This window comes from Felis catus, chromosome B1 (genome assembly GCF_018350175.1).
Source record: "Felis catus isolate Fca126 chromosome B1, F.catus_Fca126_mat1.0, whole genome shotgun sequence".
NCBI classification, from domain to species: Eukaryota; Metazoa; Chordata; class Mammalia; order Carnivora; family Felidae; genus Felis; species Felis catus.
In genome coordinates this window covers 126,377,172-126,402,091 of record NC_058371.1, presented here as the reverse complement: position 1 = coordinate 126,402,091, position 24,920 = coordinate 126,377,172, and the positions used below count along the sequence as shown (strand labels likewise).

At 37.4% G+C, this 24,920-nt stretch overlaps 1 protein-coding gene across 19 annotated transcripts in view; it reads left to right on the top strand.

The window, feature by feature from the left end:
• Positions 1 to 24,920, top strand: part of PDLIM5 (PDZ and LIM domain 5) — a 224,659-nt gene that overhangs the window by 190,117 nt on the left and 9,622 nt on the right. For all 19 annotated transcript variants that reach the window (XM_045056086.1, XM_019829224.3, XM_045056085.1 and 16 more), the window contains 2 exons: positions 9,251 to 9,425; positions 23,618 to 23,798. In XM_045056086.1, the coding sequence (XP_044912021.1) occupies positions 9,251 to 9,425; positions 23,618 to 23,798 (356 nt within the window). The remainder of the gene's footprint in view (positions 1 to 9,250; positions 9,426 to 23,617; positions 23,799 to 24,920) is intronic.

The following is a 24,920-nucleotide window of genomic DNA, read 5'->3' as shown; positions in this document are numbered from 1 at the left end:
CTGTTCTAGATGCTAGAGGTGTTTCAATGAATAAAATAGTGTCCCTGGCCTTAAGGTCTGAAGAGACAGAAAATAAGAAAACAATAAAAAGAATATAAAATATGTTAAATGGGGATGAACACTATGGAGAAAGATAAACCAGTTAGTGAGTATAGGGAATGCTGGATTGTGGGTAGCAGGTTGCCCCTTCATATAGGATAGTGAGAGAGAGCCACATTGATAAAATGGCCTTTGAGCAGAAAACCGGCAGGAAGTGAGGAGCAAGCCATGCAAACAGCTGGAAAATATTTCCAGAAGGAGAGAAGAGAAAGTACAAAGGCCCTGAATCAAAGAAGAATGCTGGCCATTTAGAGAAACCATAAGGAAGCCAGTGTGCCTTGTACGTAATGGACAAAGGGAGAGTGGCAGTTCAGAGAGGGAGCAGGAATCTGATTCTGTATGACCATTGATTAGAAGGGAGCTCAAGTTGGAGGGTTTTGAGCAAAGGAGTAGCATGGTCTGGCTTAGTTTTTTTCTGGCCTCTGTATTGTTATCAAGAGTCGAAGCTAGAGTCGAAGCTACGTCTCTATAAGCAGTGACTACAGTTAAGCCAAGCAAGAGATGTTGGTGGCTTGGACCAAGGATATACTATGGAGGTGGTAAGAAATCGTCAGGTTGTTTTTCTCATACTTTGATGAGCAGTTCATCTCCTAACACCAAACTTGCTCTTCTAATGAATGATATTTTCAGCAATTCAAAAGCACAACATCTAGTAAGAGTAACGTACCTTAGAAGACATTAAATACCTCTGTTGTTTATTTTTTGAGATTTTTTGAGTCTTTTTTTTTTTTTGAGATATCATCCCCCTAGCCCCCACTGACTTGTGTTAAGTTTCCAAGTAAGGTTTGACATAATACAGTATTTTTTCACCTATTGCATGTCAGTAATAAGAATATTTTACTATTAGTTGAATAATTTGACTTGAACCAAAAGAGTCAACTGATAAATTTCATTCCTATCTGAGTACAGTCTGGCCAGGTGTTTAATGTATACATTATAACCTTCACTACTATTTTTTAAAAATGGATTGGTGTAGGGACCCCTGGGTGGCTCAGCTCAGTTGAGCGTCGGACTTCAGCTCAGGTCATGATCTCGCAGTCCATGGGTTAGAGCTCCACATAGGGCTCGATGTTGTCAGTGCAGAGCCTGCTTCAGATCCTCTGTCCCCTTCTTGTTTCTGTACCTCCCCCACTTGTGCCCTCTGTCTCAAACATAAAAAAATAAAACATTAAAAAATGTATTGGTTTAGAGTTAACAGCCTTTTTTGAGCAGTAGAAAACAAAAATATCAAATACCCTACTTTTTTATACAGTTAGGTAACATCTGATTTCAGAGAATTCATACATTGTACTACCATGGGTTCTTTTGCTCTTAATCTCTTGCTTTTTCTCCAAAAGCTATTTATATAAACAGGTGTCTTTTAGTGAGGTCAGCTATTTTTGAAGCACACAGTAAATAATTATAGTACAATACTATATACTATAGTATACTATAATATAGTATTTTATATTATATATGTATATAAGTATTTTAATATTACCTATAACCAACATTATGTATATTATATTATAATTATATAAGATTGCTTAAAACTTACGTTAACTAATTTGCTAAATAATACAAACCTGAATCACCTGCTTGGGAAATAATGTGATTAAGATCTTTCTAGAGTAGAGAATTTTAAAAAGATTTTTAACGTTTAATTTTGAGAGAGAAAGAGCACGATTGGGGGAGGGGCAGAGAGAGAGGGAGACACAGAATCCAAAGCAGGCTCCAGGCTCTGAGCTGTCAGCACAGAGCCAGACACAGGGCTCAAACTCACAAACCGTGAGATCATGACCTGAAACCGAAGTCAGACACTTAACTGACTGAGCCACCCAGGCGCCCCTCAAGTGGAGAATTTTTACTTTATGTTTTCAAATGGTATATCACATGGGGCACCTGGGTGGCTCAGTTGGTTGAGCATCCGACTTCAGCTCAGGTCATGATCTCACAGTCTGTGAGTTCGAGCCCTACGTTGGTCTCTGTGCTCACAGCTCAGAGCCTGGAGCCTGCTTCGGATTCTGTGTCTCCCTCTCTCTCTGCCCCTCCCCTGCTCATGCTCTGTCTCTCTCTCTGTGTCAAAAATAAACATTTAAAAAACAAAATTCAAATGGTATATCACAAAGATTTCCCTAACAGGAGGTAAGTGTCCTACCTAAATTAATGAATATTGTGTGGTTCCATTTTTTAAAATTCTTTATCTGCAGTTTATAGTCTGCAGTCCAAAAGAGATGACTTTAAATTTCATGTTTAGTAAGTCAGGGATCTGTTTGCTTTTTAAAAATGTATTGCCTCTTAGAATACTTCAATATATGACAAATATGACAAATATTTGAAACACTAGCAATTCAGCAAATAGGTGTGAATGTATGTTGTTCTAAACCTTCAGATGACTCATCAATAACCATTCTAAAGTTAATAAGATACACTGTTCGTTTGGAGAGTAGCTAGTGGCTTTAAATTTCTGGATGAGTTTTGTGGTGCTGAAATGTACTTTATATAAAAGAATAAAAATTAATTTTCCAACATGTCCCCAATGGGGTAGAGATTAGCCACAAAGAAGCCAAATTTTATGGAAGTTGCTCAAGATTAAAGTTAAAAAGGAAAACTTGAGTCAAGAACTAACTTCTTTCTAATGTTCTCAGGATGACACTTTATTGACTCATTCATTATTCAGCTTAAGTCACTTAAATTTTTTGTGACTTAGATTCATAGATTATGAAATGGGGCTAATCTAATGGTCCTATTTAATAGCTCTATTAAAACTTAAAAGAAATAGTTGTTTTTATTACAAATAAGTAGATTGTCATCTTTAAACTACTATCTCTAAAGAGATGTATATTTTTTTCTACATAAACATGATTTTCATGACAGGTTCAATAAATGTGAAGTGTTTTGGTCTCTGTACCACCCATGGAAGATCGTTTTTCCCTGCATAGTAGTGCAGTTCTCTGCAGAATTATTAAGGAAACAAGGCTCATTTCATGGTGCCTTCCCTGTTGGAAGACCTCACCTTCTTACACCTCCCTCTCCCCATTAAGCCAAGTGAGCAGAGGCCAGGGGCTTGGCACTTGATGGCACGAAAGTTGCCCATTACTGTGCTAAAGTAGTGAGAAATTCAGTCTGAAGAAGTGAAACATCACTTTATTCATACGGGAAATAACTATGCCTTGGAAATGTTCGCGGCTTGGTAATTAACAGGGCTTGTGTAGCTTTGTGTGCGGGCCAGTGTGCTAGCAACACAGCAACAAAACGGAGGTGTGAGAATTTCTGTCTTATCCAAAGTGGTTAAAATGGGGCAGTAACAGAAAACAAGGCTTTTCTTCCCAAGCAAGGAACAGAAGTGAGCTTAGGGCTTATTACATGTGTTGAAGACACAGTCACATGTTTCATGTTTAAGAATGGCTTCTCATGTTAAATAAGCTAGTCTCCCATGTACCTTCTCCTTGAGGCATGGGCCAGGTGGATTATGTCCCATTTTACAATGACTGATGGATGGGGAATTACTACACTCTTTTATTGCTAAAAATGTCCCAATGACTCAGTACTTTAGGGCTTATGCATAGATAATGTGATAAAATAAAGGCATATGGTAGATGAAAGGGTTTCACTCTCTTTGAGGTCTGATTTTCAGATTTTTCAATTGGTAACTTTCCCACTGTTTGAAATCCTGACCCTGATCCGCATTTTAAAAATATCCGTCTCAATATTGCTCTTTAAAAAGGCAAAATGAAAGTGATTTGGAACCTTCCCTTTTTTCTTTTGCATGAATAAATGTTAATTTTTTTTTTTTTTTTTTTGCCTTCTCTTTGTGAGGCTATTTTCTGATAGCGGGTAGAGAGAATTACATAGTTTGTCCTCTTTGTTTAAAAGTTTATCATTACAGGGGGCCCCCTGGGTGGCTCAGTCGGTTGAGCGTTGACTTTGTCTCAGGTCATGATCTTGCAGTTCGTGGGTTTGAGCCCCATGTGGAGCTCTGTGCTGACAGCTCGGAGCCTGGAGCCTGCTTCAGATTCTGTGTCTCCGTGTCTCTCTGTCCCTCCCCTGCTCGCACTCTGTCTCACTCTCTCTGTCTCTCTCCCAAAAATAAATAAACATTAAAAAAAAAGTTTATCATTGCCTTAGGAAGGTTGTAAGGATATAAGATGTTGATAAACAAATTATGCAGGCAGGGGTGTTGTGGATGTTAAGAGGAGCAAGGAGGGTGCCTGGGTGGCTCAGTTGGTTAAGTGTCTGACTCTTGATTTTGGCTCAGGTCATGGTCTCATGGTTGTAGGTTCAAGCTCTGCATCAGGTTCTGCGTTCAGGATGGAGCCTGCTTGGGATTCTTTCTCACTGTCTCTCTCTCTGCCCCTCTTCTGCTCATACTCTCTCTGTCTCTCTCTCAAAAAAAAAAAAAAAAAAAGGAGCAAGGACACTGCTAGCTGTGGGATCTTCGGGGCAGATGGGGTGGTGGCAGGGAGCTCAGGGAATGGAACTTCCATGAGCCTTGTAGAAGGAGAAAAGTATGAGTGGTACTGGAGAAAGGGACATTTCATTGGCTAATGGTCATAGAGGCAGGGCCTAACCTGACATGTTCAAGGGACAGTGAGTAAACTATAGCATAGTGGTTAAGAACACAGACTCTGGAGCCAAACCGCCTAGGTTCAGGATTGCCTTTTATTTGCTGTGTGGCCTTGGACCAGTTTCTTACCATTCTTTGCCTCAGAATAAAAAAAAGTGGTGCTAATCTTGCCTGAATCATAGAGCTGTTATAAGGATTTGACAAGAGTGCCTTCAAGTAGTGATGGCACAAGTTAAATATTAAGTAACTATAATAGAGTAGGGTGATGGCAGGGATGTGAGTGAGCATAAAAGACAAGGTCATAAAGAAGACCGGAGTGAGCTCCTTGAGGGACTGGACTGTCAAGATTGAATAAGCAAGAAACCATGATGAGAGTAGTGTATTTGGGAAAATAATCCAGCAGAAAAGGTTGGAAAGAAATTGGCAGCAGAGAGAATGGTTAGGAGACTTGCAGTTGTCCAGACTTGAGAGATTGAAGACCAGGACTCAAATGACAGATCATGGGTTGGATTAAAAAGAAGGGACAGACCTTGGAAACATTTACAGCAGAACAGTTGTTAGGGTCTGCGGACTGTCAGGCACATAGGAGACAGAGCGCCGTGTCTCACTAAGTGGCAGAATTCAGACATACAGGAAGGAGTTCTGAGGTAATGCGTGCAAAAAGATGAAATCCATTTTTCATATCTTGAATTTAAAGACAAGAACAGGAATTGGCATTGAAAATGCTTATCTGTTGCTCTAAGAGAAATCAGGTCTGGATACAGAAATGGAAGACACACAGAGGAGCAAGTTGTGCTGTGCAAGTAAATGCGGTAACAAGGAAGAAGAATGTACACAGTAATATTCTTTCCCATTTCTATACGAGGAAGCGTGAATCTAAGGGAGTGAAAACATTTTCCTAGCCCAGTTGAGTCACTTGAAACAAGGGCAATGGTAAAGCTCACTGGTCTGTAAAATGCCATTTCACGGCTCAAGTGCCAGGCAGAGAGCCCTGTAGATGTGCTATGTGTTTATAAAAGCTGGGTTTCTGAATCTGTAATTGCCCATCATTGCAAACAGGCTTTATTCTGGTAAGGGAGAGTTATTCTTTCAATTAGCCCAATTAATCTTACCAATTAAAACCACAGCTATAAAATGAATCCTGTCAATACACACACATGCAGTAAATTTATATTATTATTTATTTATTATAAATAAGAGTTAGTCCTTTTAAATGTTTTTTGAATATATGTCTTTTCCACTACATCGTAATTGCCTGTGGGTAAGGAGCAGCCCTCCTGTTGGTTTCAGGTTGTCACAGTTTTTACATTCGTTTATGTTTTTTAAATGTTTATTTATTTTGAGAGAGAGAGCATGTGTGCACAAGTCAGGGAGGGACAGAGAGAGGGAGACAGAGGATCCAAAGCAGGCTCTATGTTAACAGCAGAGAGCCCAATGTGGGGCTTAAACTCATGAACCGTGAGATCATGACCTGAGCCAAAGTTGGACGCTCAACTGACCGAGCCACCCAGGCACCCCATTCAGTTATGTATTGATTCCAGTTCATTCATTGATTCATTTGTTCATTCATTCCAGACACCATATTAGCTCCTAGGCTGAGGAATAAGGCATAGTTCCTGCCCTCAGGGAGCTTGCTTTTTAGTTGGGGAGGAAGAGGCACAGATATATGAAGGAGAAACAGTAATAAAGTTATTCACAGAAAATTATGGGAACGTGAAAGAGAAACATTTAATCTGGATTATGTGGCATGGGCAGTGGGGAGAGGTACTTCAGGGAAGATTTTTGGAGCAGTTGACTTCTGGATTGAATCTTAAATGCTATGTAGTGGTTACTAGGTAAATAGAGAGAAGGGGAGAGAAAGGACAGTGAAGACAGCCTGTGCATAGATGGACTTACAAGAAAACTTGAGGCATTGGGCGTTGCTGCAGCATGAAGACTGAGGCAGAGGGTGGTGAGCAGTGAGACTGTGGGGCAGGCAGAGAGCACTTGGAGGGCCCTGAATGCAGTGCTTAGAAGCATGGACTACATTCAGTGGTCAGAGAAGAAGGAGATTCTTGAAGTGGTGTATCAGAGTTGTGACCTGATAAGATTTCAGTCCTTGGTGGCAGTTGGGAGGATGCATTTAAGGATAAGACATTTTGGCGACCAGCAAGGTGGGAGAGATTTAGGACCTAAACCAGGACAGTATTGTTGGAATGGGTGATGACGGGCAAAATCAAGAAGTACTTGTGATGTAAAATCAGCAGGACCCATTATTACCACAGATGAGAGAGAGGAAGGTCCTAGAATGGTTCTTAAGTAGCTACCTTATATGACTGGGTGACCGATTTTACAGTCTACTTAGAGAATACAGGAAGAGAGGTAATACATTGAGTTCATTTTTATTTTTATTATCTTGCAACACATTGAGATATTTAATGTGCCTCTGATGTACTTGGAGTTAAATCTATCTGATTAGCAGAGATGTCTAGATGAGTAGAACTACCTTGCTGTCAATGCTCAGCTTAACTGCATCTCCTCTTGGAAGCAGAGGCAACTCTGCTTTTCTTATAACACATTATATATATTTATTTTTATGTTTATATTTGTATGTATTTATATATATAGGTATAACGCACACGCGCGCGTACACACACACACACATTTCTTAGAATCCCTTGTAATGAAAAGTAACTCCAGACTTAATAAAGCTAAATATACCAATTTTCTAGGTTATTCATTCCTGTCAAAACTAAGGAAAAAAAAACGATTAATGTGGCCTTTCAGACAGTAATAAAATTTTAAGACTCTTTCACTGTGTTGTAATCCTTGATTTTCTTTTCTGTTTATTTCTGTAGTCACAGTCCAGTGTTTGATACATAGTGTCTCCATAAATGTGAGTGAGTGAATAAGCAAATGAATAGGGTTTTTTTTATATAATTCTGCTTTTGCTTTAATATTTAATACAGTATTACAGATGTGATTGAAGCCCCTTTGCAATTTTACTCACTTCTTTTGTGTCTTTCCCAAAGCTAACCCGTTATCTTGAAATGTGTGTGTCTTCCTGCCTGAAAATAATTATTATTATTTTAAAAATTTTTATCAAGTATAGTTGACATACAATGTTATATTAGTTTCAGGTGTATAACATAGTGGTTTTTGACCATTCTATACATTATACCATGCTTACCATAGTAAATGTAGTTACCGTCTGTTACCATACAAATGTTATTACAGTACTTTTAACTATATTCCCTATGCTGTATTTCTCATCCCCGTGACTTATTTATTTTATAACTGGAAGTTTATATCTCTTAATCCCCTCCACCTATTTCTCCCATCCCCCCAACCTCCTGCCTTATTTGACTTAGCATAATACACTTTAGGTCCATCCGTGTTGTTGCAAATGGCAAGATTTAATTCCTTTTTATGGCTGAGTAATAGTCCATTATATATCTTTACCACATCTTCCTTATCTGTTGATGGATACATTATGTTGCTTCCATATTTTGACTGTTGTATATGATGCAACAGAAAACGTAGGGTTGCATATATATTTTCGAATTACTGTTTTTGTTTTCTTTGGGTTAATACCCCATAGTGGAATTACTGGATCATATGGTATTTCTGTTTTTAAAATAGCTTTTTTAACATTTATTTATTTTCAAGAGACAGAGAAAGACAGAGTGCGAGTGGGGGAGGGGCAGAGAGAGAGGGAGATACAGAACCAGAAGCAGACTCCAGGCTCTGAGCTGTCAGCGCAGAGCCCGACATGGGGCTTGAACCCACCAACGAGATCATGACCTGAGCTGAAGTTGGACGCTTAACTGACTGAGCCACCCAGGCACCCCTGGTATTTCTATTTTTAATTTTTTGAGGTTATGTTGGCCTCATAGAATGAGTTGGAAAATTTTCCTTCCATTTCTATTTTTTGGGACAGTTTGAGAAAAATAGGAATTAACTTCTCTTTAAAGGTTTGGTTGATTTTCCCTGGGAAACCATCTGGCCCTGGACTTGTTTCTTGGGAGATTTTTTACTGCGAATTCAATTTCTTTGCTGGTTATCAGTCTGTTCAAATGTCCTATTTCTTCCTATTTCAGTTTTGATAGTTTATGTTTCTAGGAATTTATCTATTTCTTCCAGGTTTCCCAGTTTGTTGGCATATAATTTTTCATAATATTCTCTTATAATTGTTTGCATTTCTGTGGTGTTGATTATGATCTCTCCTCTCTCATTCATGATTTTTATTATTTGGGTCCTTTCTCTTTTTTTTGATAAGCGTGGCTAGGGGGTTATCAGTTTTATGAATTCCTTCAAAGAACCAGCTCTGAGTTTTATTGATCTATTCTACTAGGTTTTTGTTTTGTTTCTGTATCACTTATTTCTGCTCTAATCTTTATTATTTCCTTTCTTCTGCTGGCTTTAGGCTTCCTTTGCTGTTCTTTTTCTAGCTCCTTTAGGTGTAAGGTTATGTTGTGTATTTGAGATTTTTCTTGCTTCTTGAGGTAGGCCTGTGTTGCTATATATGAATAGATGATTTTACAAAGTAATATTATTATTTGAATATTAGAAAAACTTTATATTTGGCTTATTCTCATTCTGATTCTTCTGTGTCTTAATTCCTAGCACTTTCCAGTGGAAGAATCTCAAACAGTGCAGCCTCATCAGGAGCAGTAGCACCAGCCAACTCAGCCAGGGGACAGCCCCAGTCACATGACCAAGGCACTTTAGTGCAAAGAGCTGAGCACATTCCTGCAGGGAAACGAACTCCAATGTGTGCCCACTGTAACCAGGTCATCAGGTGGGTTATTCGTTTTTGGAATTTTCTTGAAAGTACTTAATACCAATGTTAATTTCTTTTTTATTATTATTTTGAATGATTTCAGATTTTATTAGTGAAAATATTCTTGCTATATTTTTATGTAGTCACTGAAGTGATAAATAAAAATATATATATTTCTTAGAATCTCTTGTAATGAAAAGTAATTCTGGACTCTGTAAATAAAGCTAAAAATACCGCTTTTCTCAGTTATTAATTCCTGTCAAAACTAAGAAAAAATAATGATTAATATGGCCTTTCAGAGAGTAATAAAATTTTAAGACTCAAAGGGACCCTGAAGATTATTTCTCTTAACTTCATTCTTTTACAGATTGTAAAAGTGAGGACTTTTCATTTAGATGAAAAATAACTAGTGACAAAAGTAAAGAACTTTGAGCCCTAGAGAAAAAAAGATTGGATTTTTGAATACCTAAGTACTGAAAGATATAATTACCTTTGGATCTATTCATAAATGCTTTCAATTTTAGATTAGGTCATAACCTGCTTCTTTAAAATACTTTTGTATCCAAATCTGTTTTATTGTCTCTTAAATTCCATAAGGGAAAAAAGGCCCAGAGATGTTATGTGAGTGCACTATATTGCCACTTAGTAAACCTCTGAGCATTTCTTAAGTGATTTCTAAAATGTTAGAAGGTGTAGATATGAATGTTGATTGCAGGGATCCCACCAGCAGGACCTTGTTGCTTCTGTGAGTCGCCTTGTTGGCAGTAATAAATAATAGGTTGAAATGACTCTTCAAGCTCACTCCTCATTTTTAATTTATCCTGTTTTGAAATAGTTTAAACAGTGGCTTGTCTAAAGCTGAATAACGTTAAGGCTTGCTTGCATTTTACCCTACTCTATTATATAATTATTGCTATTTAAGAACCAAATATAAATATTCTTTTCATTGACCCACTATTAAATAATAAATATGTCAAGGACACAGTACACAGTACATGATTAAAAATAAAGTCGATTTTGGGGCGCCTGGGTGGCTCAGTCGGTTGGGCGTCCGTCCGACTTAGGCTCCGGTCATGATCTCACAGTCCGTGAGTTCGAGCCCCGCATCAGGCTCTGTGCTGACAGCTCGGAGCCTGGAGCCTGCTTCGGATTCTGTGTCTCCCTCTCTCTCTCTGACCCTCCCTGACTCATGCTCTGTCTCTCTCTGTCTCAAAAATAAATAAATGTTAAAAAAAAAATTAAAAAAAAATAAAGTAGATTTTTCATCTTAAATGTTCATTGTACGTTTCAAAAATAATAAAACAGAAAGCAAAAATAAAAGTTTGTACGTAATTCTACCTTCCAAGATAACCACTACTAGTATTTGAACTCTCATTTTTAAAACACACATCTGTAAGGACACTTGTGATTTTACAGAAATAGAATTATAATACAATATTTTGTAAGCTGGTTTTTTTTTTCACTTAAATGTGTTTTCCATCTTGAGTTCCTGCTTAATAAGAATGAGCCAGTAGCAGTGGGAGTAGTTATAATAGTTATGGGGAAAAGGAGGAAAAAATCAAAGTCTAGACAATAACCAACACACAGAAAGCATTTGTGGATATTTTACCTGAACAGATCATGCGTGACTCTAGACCCACTTGTTCAAGCCATAATATCAATTTGGGTAGAGTCAGTTTCCTAAAAGTAGTACTATAGGGTTACTGCCTTAAAGAAATATCTAAATTAATAGATTCTAGCATGGTACTGCTTTGTTCCAATAAATAAAACTATATTTTTAATTACCAACTGTATTTAGTTGTTATATTTTTAGGATTAATATTAATCAAATAAAAAACAAGTTCTGACTTGTAACATTTGTTTTGAGAAGTTATGGTACTTTGGTTACCTAGACTGGTGGTTAGGGATACTATATTCTGAATAAAAATACCCTTTATGGAGATTGGAGTCACTGCTATTTGTATGCTGTTGTAAGCAAGTAATTACTGGATGGGTTAACAAACTGTCAAACCCTATCAGTTGTTGATTCATATTGTCTGATTATCAAATTCTGTGACATCCTATAATCGTCAGTACCAACACGTGAAAAACTTACTGTGGAGAAAATATGAACATCTAAATAGGAATTACATTCCCACTCCTCCCTACCTATCTTGGTTTCAGTTTTAACGCTAGGCCAGGATGTAATTTTAATACAGTCTTTCTGCCATGTGAAATAAATATGTATTATATTAATAAGATGAATGGCCATTACTTATTGCTCCCTCATCTGTTAAATTTGTATTGCTCTGGATTATCCCAGCACTTTGTTATCAGTTAAGCATTAAAGCTTCATTTACTAGGGAAGTTAATAGGAACAGGGATTAATTCATGTCAAGATCACATGACGGTAATTAACATAAGCATATTTGCTTGGTGTTCAAATGCTAAAGTAGCTTGAATAGACTGTGGTCAGTTCAGAGACCTAGTCAAAGCATAATTCTTATTCTTGGCCTCAGTGTCAGTATCACTTACCAAAGCAAGGACACGTTAGATCAAGTGACATTCTCTTGGACACCTGTTTTAAAAACAAGCTGCGGTTGCAGGCTTGATACTTCAATAGGGAATATTGTAACCTGCAAACTCTGGGAAGTTTAGGATTATTTTATAATTTATATCTCTTATTTTCCACAGAGTAATTTACATTATTTGTTTATAATTTGTATCGTTTTATTATGTATTTTCTTTTTTTTTTTTTAACGTTTATTTATTTTTGAGACAGAGAGACAGAGCATGAATGGGGGAGGGTCAGAGAGAGGGAGACACAGAATCTGAAACAGGCTCCAGGCTCTGAGCTGTCAGCACAGAGCCTGACGTGGGGCTCGAACTCACGGACCGCGAGATCATGACCTGAGCCGAAGTCGGCCGCTTAACCAACTGAGCCACCCAGGCACCCCTATTAAGTATTTTCTAATTCCCGCATTTTCAAAAAGTATTTAAATAAAAGCAAACTAAGGCAAATTTTGTTTTATTTTAATTTCTTTAGCAAAGTTGATAGCCTCAGAAAACTTAATTATTGAATGTTAGCATTGAGCCTGTTATCTCTTATAGAACATATTTATCCAAAATCTCCATAAAATATTTTATTTGGATGTAATTTAATGCCTGACATTTTTTTGGTTTGTTTGAACCTTGAAAAGAGTTATGAATGTTGCACCTAAATAGACATTACTTTGATTAGTTAGTGGCCTTTTATAGGTGGATAAGAAATTCTTTTGATGCTTTGATTAAGTTTGTTATGGAATGTGGGCACCTGGGTGGCTGTCAGTTGAGTGTCCGACTTCAGCTCAGGTCATGATCTTGCGGTTTGTGAGTTTGAGCCCTGCATCGGGCTCTGTGCTGACATCTCAGAGCCTGGAGCCTGCTTCGGATTCTGTGTCTCCCTCTCTCTCTGCCCCTCCCCGCGCGTGCTCTCTCGCGCGCGCTCTCTCTCTCTCTCTCTCTCTTTCTCTCTCTCTCTCTCTCTCTGTCTCTCTCTCAAAAATAAATAAACATTAAATTAAAAAAGAGAAGTTTGCTATGGAACATTTCCAATCCATTTATGATAGAAGTACCATTTCTTTGATTCTTACACTTATGACTTGATTGACAGTTGAGTGCTGGTATAATAGGGAAGCAGAAAATCAGGTTAATGTAGCCAAAACCACATTTTATTTTTCCTAATAGGATAGGTTTATGAAAAGTCTAGCTTATTTCTTTACTGATCTACCCAGTGGCATTAAAATCTGTTCACTGCTTGTATTACATACAGGGAGTTAACTAAACCATTCACTTTAAGCTTAGTATCTTTGTGAAAGAATACAGGATTTATAGGGCTTGAATTTCTTCCTAGCTGTGGAATGCTTAAAAGAAATAGCCACAGTCCTATTGTTCTGTGTTTGCCTGCGGCACAGCACCAGAACAATCACATTCTGGCAACCCATTGTTTATTCCAGTGAGAGAGAGGACTTTAACATTTGTTTCTTGCTCAGTGATTTTCAAACTTTCCTCATGCTGAGCCATCTCAGCTACCCCAGGGAGAGGTTTTTGCTTGTTTCACCAAGCATTTCAGTTTCTCAGCATTCCCTTATTAATAGATTTTATTTATTCTCCCTTTCTGTTAAAACTTCACTTGAAAATAAAAAAGTTTGGTGTAATATGTTAGCTCTTGAGTTTAAGGGAACAACCAAAGACATTAGGCCAAGATTTATGAGCAAGACATATAGACCAAGCTTTCAGATTTATTGTAGTGGAAAGTTTGAAAAAACACAAATGTTCAGCATCTAATATTATGGTGCCATTAAGATCCCCTTTTTGGATAATAATAATAATTGTTTAATGTGTTCTTGGCATATGTCAAATGTTGTGCTAAGAATTTTACCTGAATTCTCATTCTTTATAAACTTGTGAGACAATTAGTAAAATTGCCTCAGTTCATAGATGAGAAAACCTAGACACAGAGAAGATACATACTTGCCTGAAGTCACACAGATAGTAAGTAAATGGTAGAATCTGAATTTGAGCCCAGATCTAACTTTAAATTTTATTCATGTTTTAACTACTACTTAGGAATATGTTTAGGTGCACCTGGGTGGCTCAGTTGGTTAGGCATCCAGTTCTTGATTTTGGCTCAGGTCATGATCTCATGGTTGTGGGATCGAAGCCCTACATGGGGCTTCGTGTTGTGTGGAGCCTGCTTATGATTCTCTCTCTCCCTGTCTCCTTGTCCCTGTCCTGCTCGTGCATGCACATGTGTTCTCTCAAAATAAATACATAAACATTAAAAAAATGCGTTAAAGAAAGGAAAATGTTTATAGTATCATATTAAGATTAAAACATAAATCTATTTTTGATTTTAAGTATGATGCTAATTTTGTGTAAAGAAAATATACATCAAGATATATCAAGATATATATACATAGTCATCTTTGTTACTGTATGTAATCAGGAGAAAAACATCTTAAGCAGACCTGCAATAACTTGAGTGCTTTTCTTCATAATGTGTGAGTATATAAGTGAGAAAGAAGGGAGTAAATAATAGATTGAATAATTAGAAGTTCCTACCTCCCCACCAAAATGACTTTGTACTATATACATGCATTCTTAGACTCCTATAGATGACCCAGGGTTCATTTTTCTGGTTTCTCATCTAATGTAGAAATGTAGTCATTCTATAAGCAACACTCATTAAATATTTTGTGTGCTACCCCATTTAGGCACCAGTGATACAGAAATCAAAGACATATTCCCTTCCCTTAAGGAAGTGACTATTACATACTGAATTGTGCCCCCCTAAATTCATATGTTGAAGCCCTAACTTCCAGTACCTCAGAATGTGACTATATTTGAAGATGGGGTCTTTAAAGAGGTAAAATGAGGTCATTAGGGTGGGCCCTAATCCATTATGATTGGGGTTCTTGTAAGAAGATTTGGACATACATGGAAGGAAGACCATGTGAAGACACATGGAGAAGATGGCCATCCATAAGCCAAAGAGAGGCCTTAGAAGAGAGTAACCCAGCCAACATCTTGATTGTGTATCTAACATTAGTTAGATCTGGACTCAAATTTAGGTTTTACCATTTATTATCTATGTGACTTCCAACCTCCCAAATTGTGAAAAAATAAATTCCTGCTGTTTAAGTCACCCAATCTGTGGTACTGTGTTAAGGCAGCCCTAGCAAAATAATCCAGTTATACTTTAGTAAAAAATACAAACCAGCAAATCAACAACCATATCAGTTATTGGTAAGTTTAATAGAGATACATCCAGAATCCTACTTGTGCAAAAGAAGTGAGAATTCTCTAGTTTCAACAAACCAATTTCTTTTATTTGAAAGGAATGGCAAACAATAAGGCTCAATAGCCTACTTATAAAATCAGTAGTTTTATACAACAAATATCCACTGAAAACTTTCAAAGTGTTGGCTGTTGTTAGAGTAGTAATCATATTACAATGTATAAACATGCAAACCAAAACACTGTACATCATAAACTTACACATTGTATGCAATTATATCTTAATTTTAAAAAAATAAATAAGTTAAAAAGAAAACATGCGCTAGTTGCCATACTGGCACTATAGTATATGAAGATTAAGAGACACTTCCTGTTTTGATACATTTTATCATCTGATAGAGAAGCCAAAACCCTGGCACAGATAACCATAATGTAATAATGTAAGCATTAGGAGAGGTACATCATACCCTTATAGTAATACAAGAAATATATATGTACTGCCCTTATATCCATAGTAAGGAGTTCTGAATCATAGTACTTAGGAAAATCGTGAGATATCCAAAAGGTTCTAAATTGTCACAGTTGTAAAACTGAAAATTAATCTTGCCTCATGAAAATATATTAATAATGGAAATCCATATTGGTGATTTCATTATCTGTATGATCCTTCTAATATTGAAGTCTGTCAGTTCTCTGACATCTTCTACTTCAGTGATTCCTCTAGTTAACTTCAGCCACCAGTTTCAGTCATATCCTCTACCATTAACTACATTTCCTCCATAATCTCATTTCTAAGCACCTCATTCAAGAACAGCAGCCTAGGGGCGCCTGGGTGGCGCAGTCGGTTAAGCGTCTGACTTCAGCCAGGTCACGATCTCGCGGTCCGTGAGTTCGAGCCCCGCGTCGGGCTCTGGGCTGATGGCTCAGAGCCTGGAGCCTGTTTCCGATTCTGTGTCTCCCTCTCTCTCTGCCCCTCCCCCATTCATGCTCTGTCTCTGTCTGTCCCAAAAATAAATAAACATTGAAAAAAAAAATTAAAAAAAAAAAAAAAAAAGAACAGCAGCCTATATTTCCACTCTCCCCTGTTACCTCAATTCTAGCAATCCTTTCACCACTCCCTGCCTCCCAGCAACTTCTGATCCATTGTTTCAAATACCTTCTCACTGTTCCCTTGGGTCCCAATATCCTCACTGCCCTTCTTATCCAGTCTGAATTCTGTAGGCACTCATTAGTCAGTATCCCTTGCATACATCCTCAGTTCCTTTGCCCATCTCTCACTTCATCATATTCACTTAACTGAAACCACTAGGCTGGAAAAACCAAGCCTTGGTTTACTCTGTGCCCACACTTGAAGGTGGATGTGGCTGGAAGGAAACCCATTCTAACCATACTAACCAGTGACACTTTAAATTCATGGCTATTAATCTCAGGTGTGGGTTTTTTTTTTTTTTTAATTTTATTTTAGAGAGAGAGCATGGGGGGGAGAGAGAAAGAGAGAGAGAGAGAGAGAGAGAGAGAAAATCTCAAGCAGGCTCCATGCTCAGAGTAGCACTCCATGAGGGGCTTGATCCTGCCACCCTGGGATCATGACCTGAGCCAAAATCAAGAGTCGGATGCTCAACTGACTCAGCCATCTAGGTGTCACTCAGATATGTTCTTAATAGTGACAAAAATCTGCTGTATTTCTCTAGTATGTTTACTTTTCCATCTCCCAGAAAGCCAGTTTTATGTTTTCTTTTTTCTCCTTAGACCTGTAATAACTTATTTCCCATTTTCACTGTCAGCTGATGAGCTTAATTCCTCTTTCCCTCTTTTATATAGGAAAGGCAACAGAGATGTAGGACTATCTAGGAAAAAAAAAAAAAACAAAATGGTGCTTGTATTCCTAACTGACCAGAAATTACACATTAAATGTAAATAGACTAAGCACTCTAATTAAAAGAATTATAGAATAGATAAAATCATGGTCTGGTTACATGCTGCCTATAACAGACACGCTTCGCGCTAAAAGATACCAAGAGATTGAAAATAAAAGTGTACGAGTGTACAAAAAGATACACCATGCAAACTTTATAACCAAAAGACGGCTGAAGTGACATTATATACTAATATTAAATAAAACAGCCATTAAGAAAAAAGGTGTTGAAAGAGAAAAGAAGGACATTTTATGAGAAAAAATTAAATCCATCAAGAAGATACAACAGTTATAAATATCTATTCACCTAATAACAGAGCCCAAAAATACACAAAACAAAAACTGGCAGAATAGATGGGAGCAATATAGACAATTCAACAATAATAATTGGAAACTTCAGTACCCTAGTTTCAATAATGGGCATAACACTGCACAGAAAGTTGACAAGAAGCCTTGGACAACACTATGACTAAACTTAACAGACATCTATAGAACATCCTGTCTAATAACAGGAGAGTACAAATTCTGAAGCGCACATGGAACGTTCTCCAGGATAGACCACATGTGTTAAACCATAAAACAAGTTTCAATACATGTAAAAGGACTGATGGTCATACAAAGTATGTTGTCTGAGCAGAATGGAGTGAAATGAGAAATACCTAACCAACAATTTTGGGAAATTCACAAATATGTGGAAATTAACACACTCCTAAACAATCTCTGATGAACTCCATGTCAACTCATTAGGGAACTCACATGACATCTGCATAATCCTTTTCACCAGGTAAAATAAACTAGTCACAGGAGTGATGTTCCATCATATTCGCAGGTTCCACCCACACTCTAGACCAGGGGATCATACAGGCCATGTACACCAGAAGACTGGTGTCTTGGGGGCCATATTGGAATACTGCCTACCATGCTGTCTCTCCCAGTTTTGCTCTTCTTAGTTAGTGGTAGCTCTGTTTGCTCAGTTGCCCAGATCTCACGTGATCTATCAGCACATCCTTTTAACTCTTAACTTTTAAATAGACCCAGAATCTGAACCTTTCTCACTGTTTGTACTACTACTAATACCCTGATCCAAGCCATGGTTATTTCTCACCTGGGATAATGACGTTGTTTTCCAACTAGTACCTTTCTGCTTTTGCCCTTGTCCTTTACTTGTCTGTTCTCAACACAGTAGCTAGAGTAATCCTGATAAAACATACATCAGATCATGTCACTCTTTTGCTGGAAACCCCATAATGGTTGGTAGAAGCCAGAATCCTTACAGTGGCCTAAAGGCCCTACACAGTCACTCCCATCCCACCGCCACCTCATTATCTCTCTGTCCTTATTACCTGGCAATTTCCCCCTTGTTTCCTTTACTGCAGGCACATTGGCCTTCTTGCTGTTTCTCAGACTCCCCAGGCCTCTTCATCAGGCCCGTGCACTTGGTGTTACCTTTGCCTGGATTCTCTTTCCCTGGATATTTGCGTGGCTCACCTTTGCCTCCGTCAGATCTTTACTAAAACAGGTGTCCCTGGCCACCTGTTTAATCTGCCCCCCCATATATACAGTCTCCCTATCTTCCCTCCCTGCTTCATTGTCCTCCTCTTGTTAAAATCTAACTTTTTTTTTTTAACATTATTTGGTTTTTTGTCCCCATGCTAGGAAGTAAGTTCCGTGTGAGCAGGGCCTTTCCTGGCTTTGTTTCCTGCCATATTTTCTGCTGTTCAGTTAATGACTGAACTTTTAAAAAGTATTTGGAGGAATGTATGATAATAGTTTCTCCAAGTTGAATTTATACCTCACTTGTCTTAATATATAGAATCACATTTTCCTGCTTCGTGGATTTTATAATAACCAATATAAATAATTGAGTATAATTGTCTCCAATAGACTTAAAGAATTATCAGTTAATATTACCTTTTTTAGAACTTGTCCTTTTTATTCACTGTTATGTTCAGGCTCATTTTACCTGTGCATATATTTTTGGGCAGTGAGTCATTTGTGTCTTTAAAATAAAAAGCTACAGTTGGCCTCACAACCTTTTAAAAGCAGTATTTTAATGGGCTTACAAATTAAAGATGATACTCAGTAAAAATAGAAATATATTATTTAATGCTCCAAATTGGAAAGTTTGGGCACAGTTTACTGGAAATGCCGCACTTCTAATTTTAGGAAGGATTGTTACTATTGCTAATTGTGAGTATTGTAAGTATTGAAAGGGAGTGTGTTTCACTGTCATGTTCGAGTGTATTTCATTCTCTTTTACTCTCCCTGCATATGTCTTTGAATTTGTGAATGTGTGTGTGTGGTTTTTTCCAGTGATCTTTTCTGTTTCAGAAAACTCTTCCTAGGTTCCATTGTTCTTGGACGCCTTGCTCATGCCAAGCCCTTTCCAAAATTTGATCATATTAATAATATAAAATTGGTGTATACATTTTTATTATATCTAATTAAGTAGAATATCAGATGCCATTTTTGTCTTTGAGCACAAGTTGTTTTTTCACGTAGCTTTGTTTTTACCTTTTGTTGATTAACTTCTTTTGATTTTCTTAGCTTTTTTAAATTTTTAACTTCTATTGATGCAGTAACTTTGGGTCAAATATAATTTCTAATCTCCAGTAGCTAGGCCTTAGAATGCCAGCTTTACAGTTATCATCCACATGATCTTAGGAATGTTAGGTAGCTTCTGATGTTTTCTTCATCTATTCATAGAGCTAATTTCTGTCACTGAGAGTTATTGTTCAAGTTAAATTACAAAGGGAGGCAAGAAGGGAGTATTTGATTTTGAAGCTGAATCCCTGTTAGGTTATGCCTGTTGAAATTTGCAACCCCTTTCACCCTCTCACCATGTAAGCTTTTCTTTTCCTGTTCCTTTTGACATCTTTCCCCACCTTTCCTTTCTCTCTCTCTCTCTCTCTCTCTCTCTCTCTCTCTCTCTCTCTCTGTTTCTCTTTTCTTTTTGGTATAAGTCTCACAGAAGATCAAGAGGGTAAAAAGTTTCATGAGCTAGGTTAACTCTTTGTCAGCCAGTCAGTGTTTTAACTCTTTCCTGTCTCTTCCTTTGTCAGTCAAGGAGTACTTGGGAAAGACAGTGGCGTGGAGGACTGGAAGAGAGGTAGCTGCATACTTAATTCCACTTTGCTGTTACCCAAGCCTGTCTGTCCAGGTCACAGATGGAAACTCAATCTACCTGGAACAAGAAGAACTTCTTCAGTGTTAATCCTGTGTTAATGAATTTGTTAAATTAGTCTCTGCCAACACAGAAAAGAGTACTTTGTTATATATAAGAGATTTTATTGTTTCATCTATACATAACTTCAAGAACATGATGGGAAAGGTGCTCTTTCAGCTGGGCCAGGGAATACCCGGTTGGGGCAGTAGCACACTGAGCATGTTTAAGAAAGGAGCTCTGGCAGGAACAAAAGTTATATTCAGCTCAGTTTTTAAGGGTGCAGAGGGTGTTTCTTTACTGTTGTTAAGACATTTCACTATTTAGATTTGATAAGAAAGTAAGGAGGTATCTTAACATTATTCTTTCAATGATAGGTTTTTTTTTTTTATTTTTTTTAATGTTTATTTTTGAGAAGAGAGAGAGAGAACAGGGAAGGGGCAGAGAGGGAGGGAGACACAGAATCCAAAGCAGGCACAGAGCCCGACGCAGGGCTCCAACTCACAAGCCATGAAATCATGACCTGAGCCAAAGTCGGACGTTCAGCTGACTGAGCCACCCAGGTGTCCCTCAACTGATGATAGTTTTAATCAATTTAACTAATTTATTTGTACTAGGCACTATTCTATACGCCTTTTAAAAACATTTTTAAGAATACATGAAATATAAGAAAATCTTCTAAATTATAAAAGGAAGCAAAAGAATAATGAAAATCATGAAGGGGACCATTAAAAATGAAGACTGGTCACAAATATGCTCATTGAGACTTGACAAAACCTATAATAATGACCTTACATACTTGCCTAGGGTTTGACTAAATTTGGCTTTAAGCCTTCTAGTGGTCAACAAAGAAAGTTAATTTTTAAATTTACTGTACGATGAGTAAAAACCTTATTGCTCAGAAGAAGCAAAACTGTTCTTACTACAAAAGCCTGAAGGACTTCCTCCAGAGAGTCCACATGGAAATGACCCTGTATGATCTCTAACAGATAACACTCTCAATAGCAACTTAGAGGAGGAGCAAGGGTGACTGTCACAGGGCTGTTTCCTAGGACAAGTGTCAGTGTAGACTGATGGTGTCAGGCTGAGCACCAGTCATTAAAGGAATCATTCTGTGGAATGGATCAGGTCCAATATGCCATGAATCGCAGAACGTCCTTCTCTGCTGGTCTGACTTGGTTTCAACACATATTTTAGGAAATCTAAAAATGGAGTGTGTACTCCTCAATCAGTTGTTCTTTTCTCAGACGAATTTTGTTAAATATTTGCTGGCACTGACAGCCATGTTTGTGGAGAAAAGCTCTCAAGTGCATCCATACGGAATGTGGAGTTTGATTAGATTGACTTTTGCAAACTGGAAAGCTGAATACAGATACAGGCCTTCAGGGGCCATCCAGCCTATGGAGGAGCTGGAAGATGTGCCCTCATAAAAAAAAATTCAGTCTAACAAATTCTTTGAAATCTGCCTTTAGTGTCCAAGCAAATGTTAGCACAGTTCTACCAGACTCTATGTTATGGTCACAGTAAATTGAACCTGGCAGCCTTTTCAAGCTTGTATAACCAGATACCCACTTGGTGGAAAAGCTCAGTGGACTCATGAAACTTTGTCTAGCTTTGAGCATTGTGACTCCTTGGTTTATCTTTGAATATATACTGAGAAAATGAGAAGAAGGAGCTTGTTGAGTAGAACTGTTATTTATTATCCAATTAAAAATTGAGGGACAACCTACCCAAAGTAACATATTTGGTTACAGAATAAGTGATCTATAGCCCTTTCTTTCTCTGGCAGGAATTAGTTAACAAAGGCACTCCTTGTTAGTGATAACAAAACTATGGTGCCCTAAAGCTTAAAAACATAATAATAAAGTATTTGTCTCAAATGCTCAGGAGAACTGCATGCACCAGCTGATAAAAGTGGCATCATGTTATTAATAAAAAACAAGTTAACAAAAAATGAGGCTAGAAAATACCCTCTTATACCTCAGAGAACACATTTTTATCATTCATCAAGAACTTTTTTACTTTTTTGACTCTTGGAGGATTAGGTGCTGGTTCTGAGTAAACATCACTGTATTTGCAAAGAATTTCCCAGTGGGAAATAGTTACTGAATACTAAGGTTTATGTTATCATTAAAGGCTAAAAAATGCTTCGATTTTGTGATGCTCATTACTATGACTTTTCCTATAATCTGCCTAGAAGTCAGGTATCCGTGCTCACTGACAATTAACTGTGTGGTCACTCAGTGATGATAATTGATGGTAATGAGACGAAAAGCAGAACATTCAGTTGACTACACCAGTTTGCTACAAATCAGGAAATTCAGCTTCTGGCCTTCACTCAGTCAGTGATTTTATGATATTTGTCAATCTTTTGAACACTCTGTATCTCAGCTTCTCCATCTGTTAAACTGAGTTTGTAATAACTGCCCTGGTCTATCTCACAGGAATGTTGTATGGACAAATTGGATAAGTGTAACAGTGCCTTGGAGGTAAAGCCACTCTGTGAATAAAAATTAGTGGGATGGAGCTACCGAAAAGTACGTTGCAGAGGCTAGAATGGTTCATCTCTGCAGGCTTCATGACTAGATAAGGGTTCATAATGGATTCCTGTCAAGGAAACCAAACCCGTCTTATCAGTTCATGACTATATAGTATTTAATGGAAAAAAATCTCTTTACAAACATTTGTTACCTTGAAACAAATGTGCATTAAAAATCAGTCATGTTTTAATTAAATAAAACCTTTCTAAGTAGCTTCAAAACAGTCTCTAATATCCAGTTGACAGTTTCCATAGTCTATTTGGAGGGGTCATAAACATTTGATATGTTTAATAGAGTTGAGAAATAAGTATATGAAACAATGTGTGGGGAAGAGAAATTGACTGCAGTGTTTTCTCAGGTAATAATTATTACTGTTTTAAGACTCCTGACATTACCAAATTGAGATTTCTCTTTTGTCTATTTTATAGAAATGTCAACTTCTCATCTGTGTCTAAACCATGTATTTTTTTTCCTGGTTATTTCATTTTATGTCAGAGTTAACATCCTCATTCTCATTCATAATCATGATGCAGACAGACCCACTCATTGCAACTCAAAAAACATAACCACCAAATCTGTTGAAGATGAAAAAAAGTGGGGGAAATGGCCTTTCTTGAAGGAATCCCTTAAGTGCTTTTTACTCCTCCCCTTTATTCTCTTCACATAAATGCTCAGAGAGTTCCTATGTAAATTTACTGCGCCTATGTTTTCAGCCCTTGAGAAGGATAATTGAGCAAGTATTTAATTGTTTGGACATTGCATAAAAGAGGTTCTGTCCAAGCTAACTTTAGAAACTTCTATTCCCAAGCCAACTCGATCTCTTTTCTTCTGGCAGGGGACCATTCCTAGTGGCACTGGGGAAATCTTGGCACCCAGAAGAGTTTAACTGTGCTCACTGCAAAAATACAATGGCCTACATTGGATTTGTAGAGGAAAAGGGATCCCTGTATTGTGAGCTGTGCTATGAGAAATTCTTCGCTCCTGAATGTGGTCGATGCCAAAGGAAGATCCTTGGAGTAAGTATCAGAAACCTGTTTATTCTGAATGAGCTTTAAAGCACAATAATTTTTTTGTTTTGAAACCCTTACATCAGTTTTCCTTTTTATTTTCTTCTTGCTTGATCCCCTCTCTGTTTTCATCACTGTTTATTATTGTAAAGCAAAACTAAATAGACCTCTGTAGAAGTATATCGGACTCGTGGGGTTAAGTTGTCTTTGGGTTTGTCTTACTGAGTGCTCACTTGTCTGGGGAAAGTCTAGCCACTGTGGGGAAAAAAATAATTTACTGTGGGTGTGCTACCTCCACAGGACCCTGTTTGCTCAGGAATGAAGAGGTCGCACAGGACCACACACATCAGAGTTCTCAGAACTGACACCTTCACTGTTTTAAATTAAATTCCATAGCTTTTATAAGACCAGCATTTCCCCATTTGTCAGGGTTCAAGCACAGGGCACAGATCTCATGAAATATATAAGACATGAAGCTTATAAATGATATATTTTTCTTAAATGCATATAATGTTTAAAAATAGAACCTATTTTATGAGAGTAGACATGTAATAGAAAAATAATCTAACCACCGTTTTGGTTTTTTTTTTTTTCCCTTTTCGAAAAGGAAGTAATGTAGGAGTCAGATACATAATGAATCATGATGAATGAATGAATTTCCTGCTCTGGAATACTCAGTTTGCAATTTGCAAAGAAAGGGTCAGTCATTTCCTGTGGGCGACCAGGAGTTGGAATTTTATTTTGGAAGTGGCCAAGGTGCCTGGTCCCATACGAAACTCCTAAAGCTAATACAGAAGATGGAGATGGCATTGCTGAATTCTGCCATTCTCTCTATAAAAATGTAATAATGAAAGTTTAATTTGTGTCAGTTGAGAGAAAAGTTAGTATAAATTATTGGGTAAATTTCATGTTACATCTTTAAGTGGGTCTAAAACTTTGAGGACACTTAAATTATAAATATTCTTCATGAAATATTTCTGTATTATTAATTTGTACAATATGTTGGGAACAAAAAAGTAGCAACATACGGGCTATACCTTCCCAAGTGACAAATAATAAGTTGAATATATGTTAATACTGTATATAAATACAGTCTATGGAATTCTACAATCATTAATAACACAAAGTCAG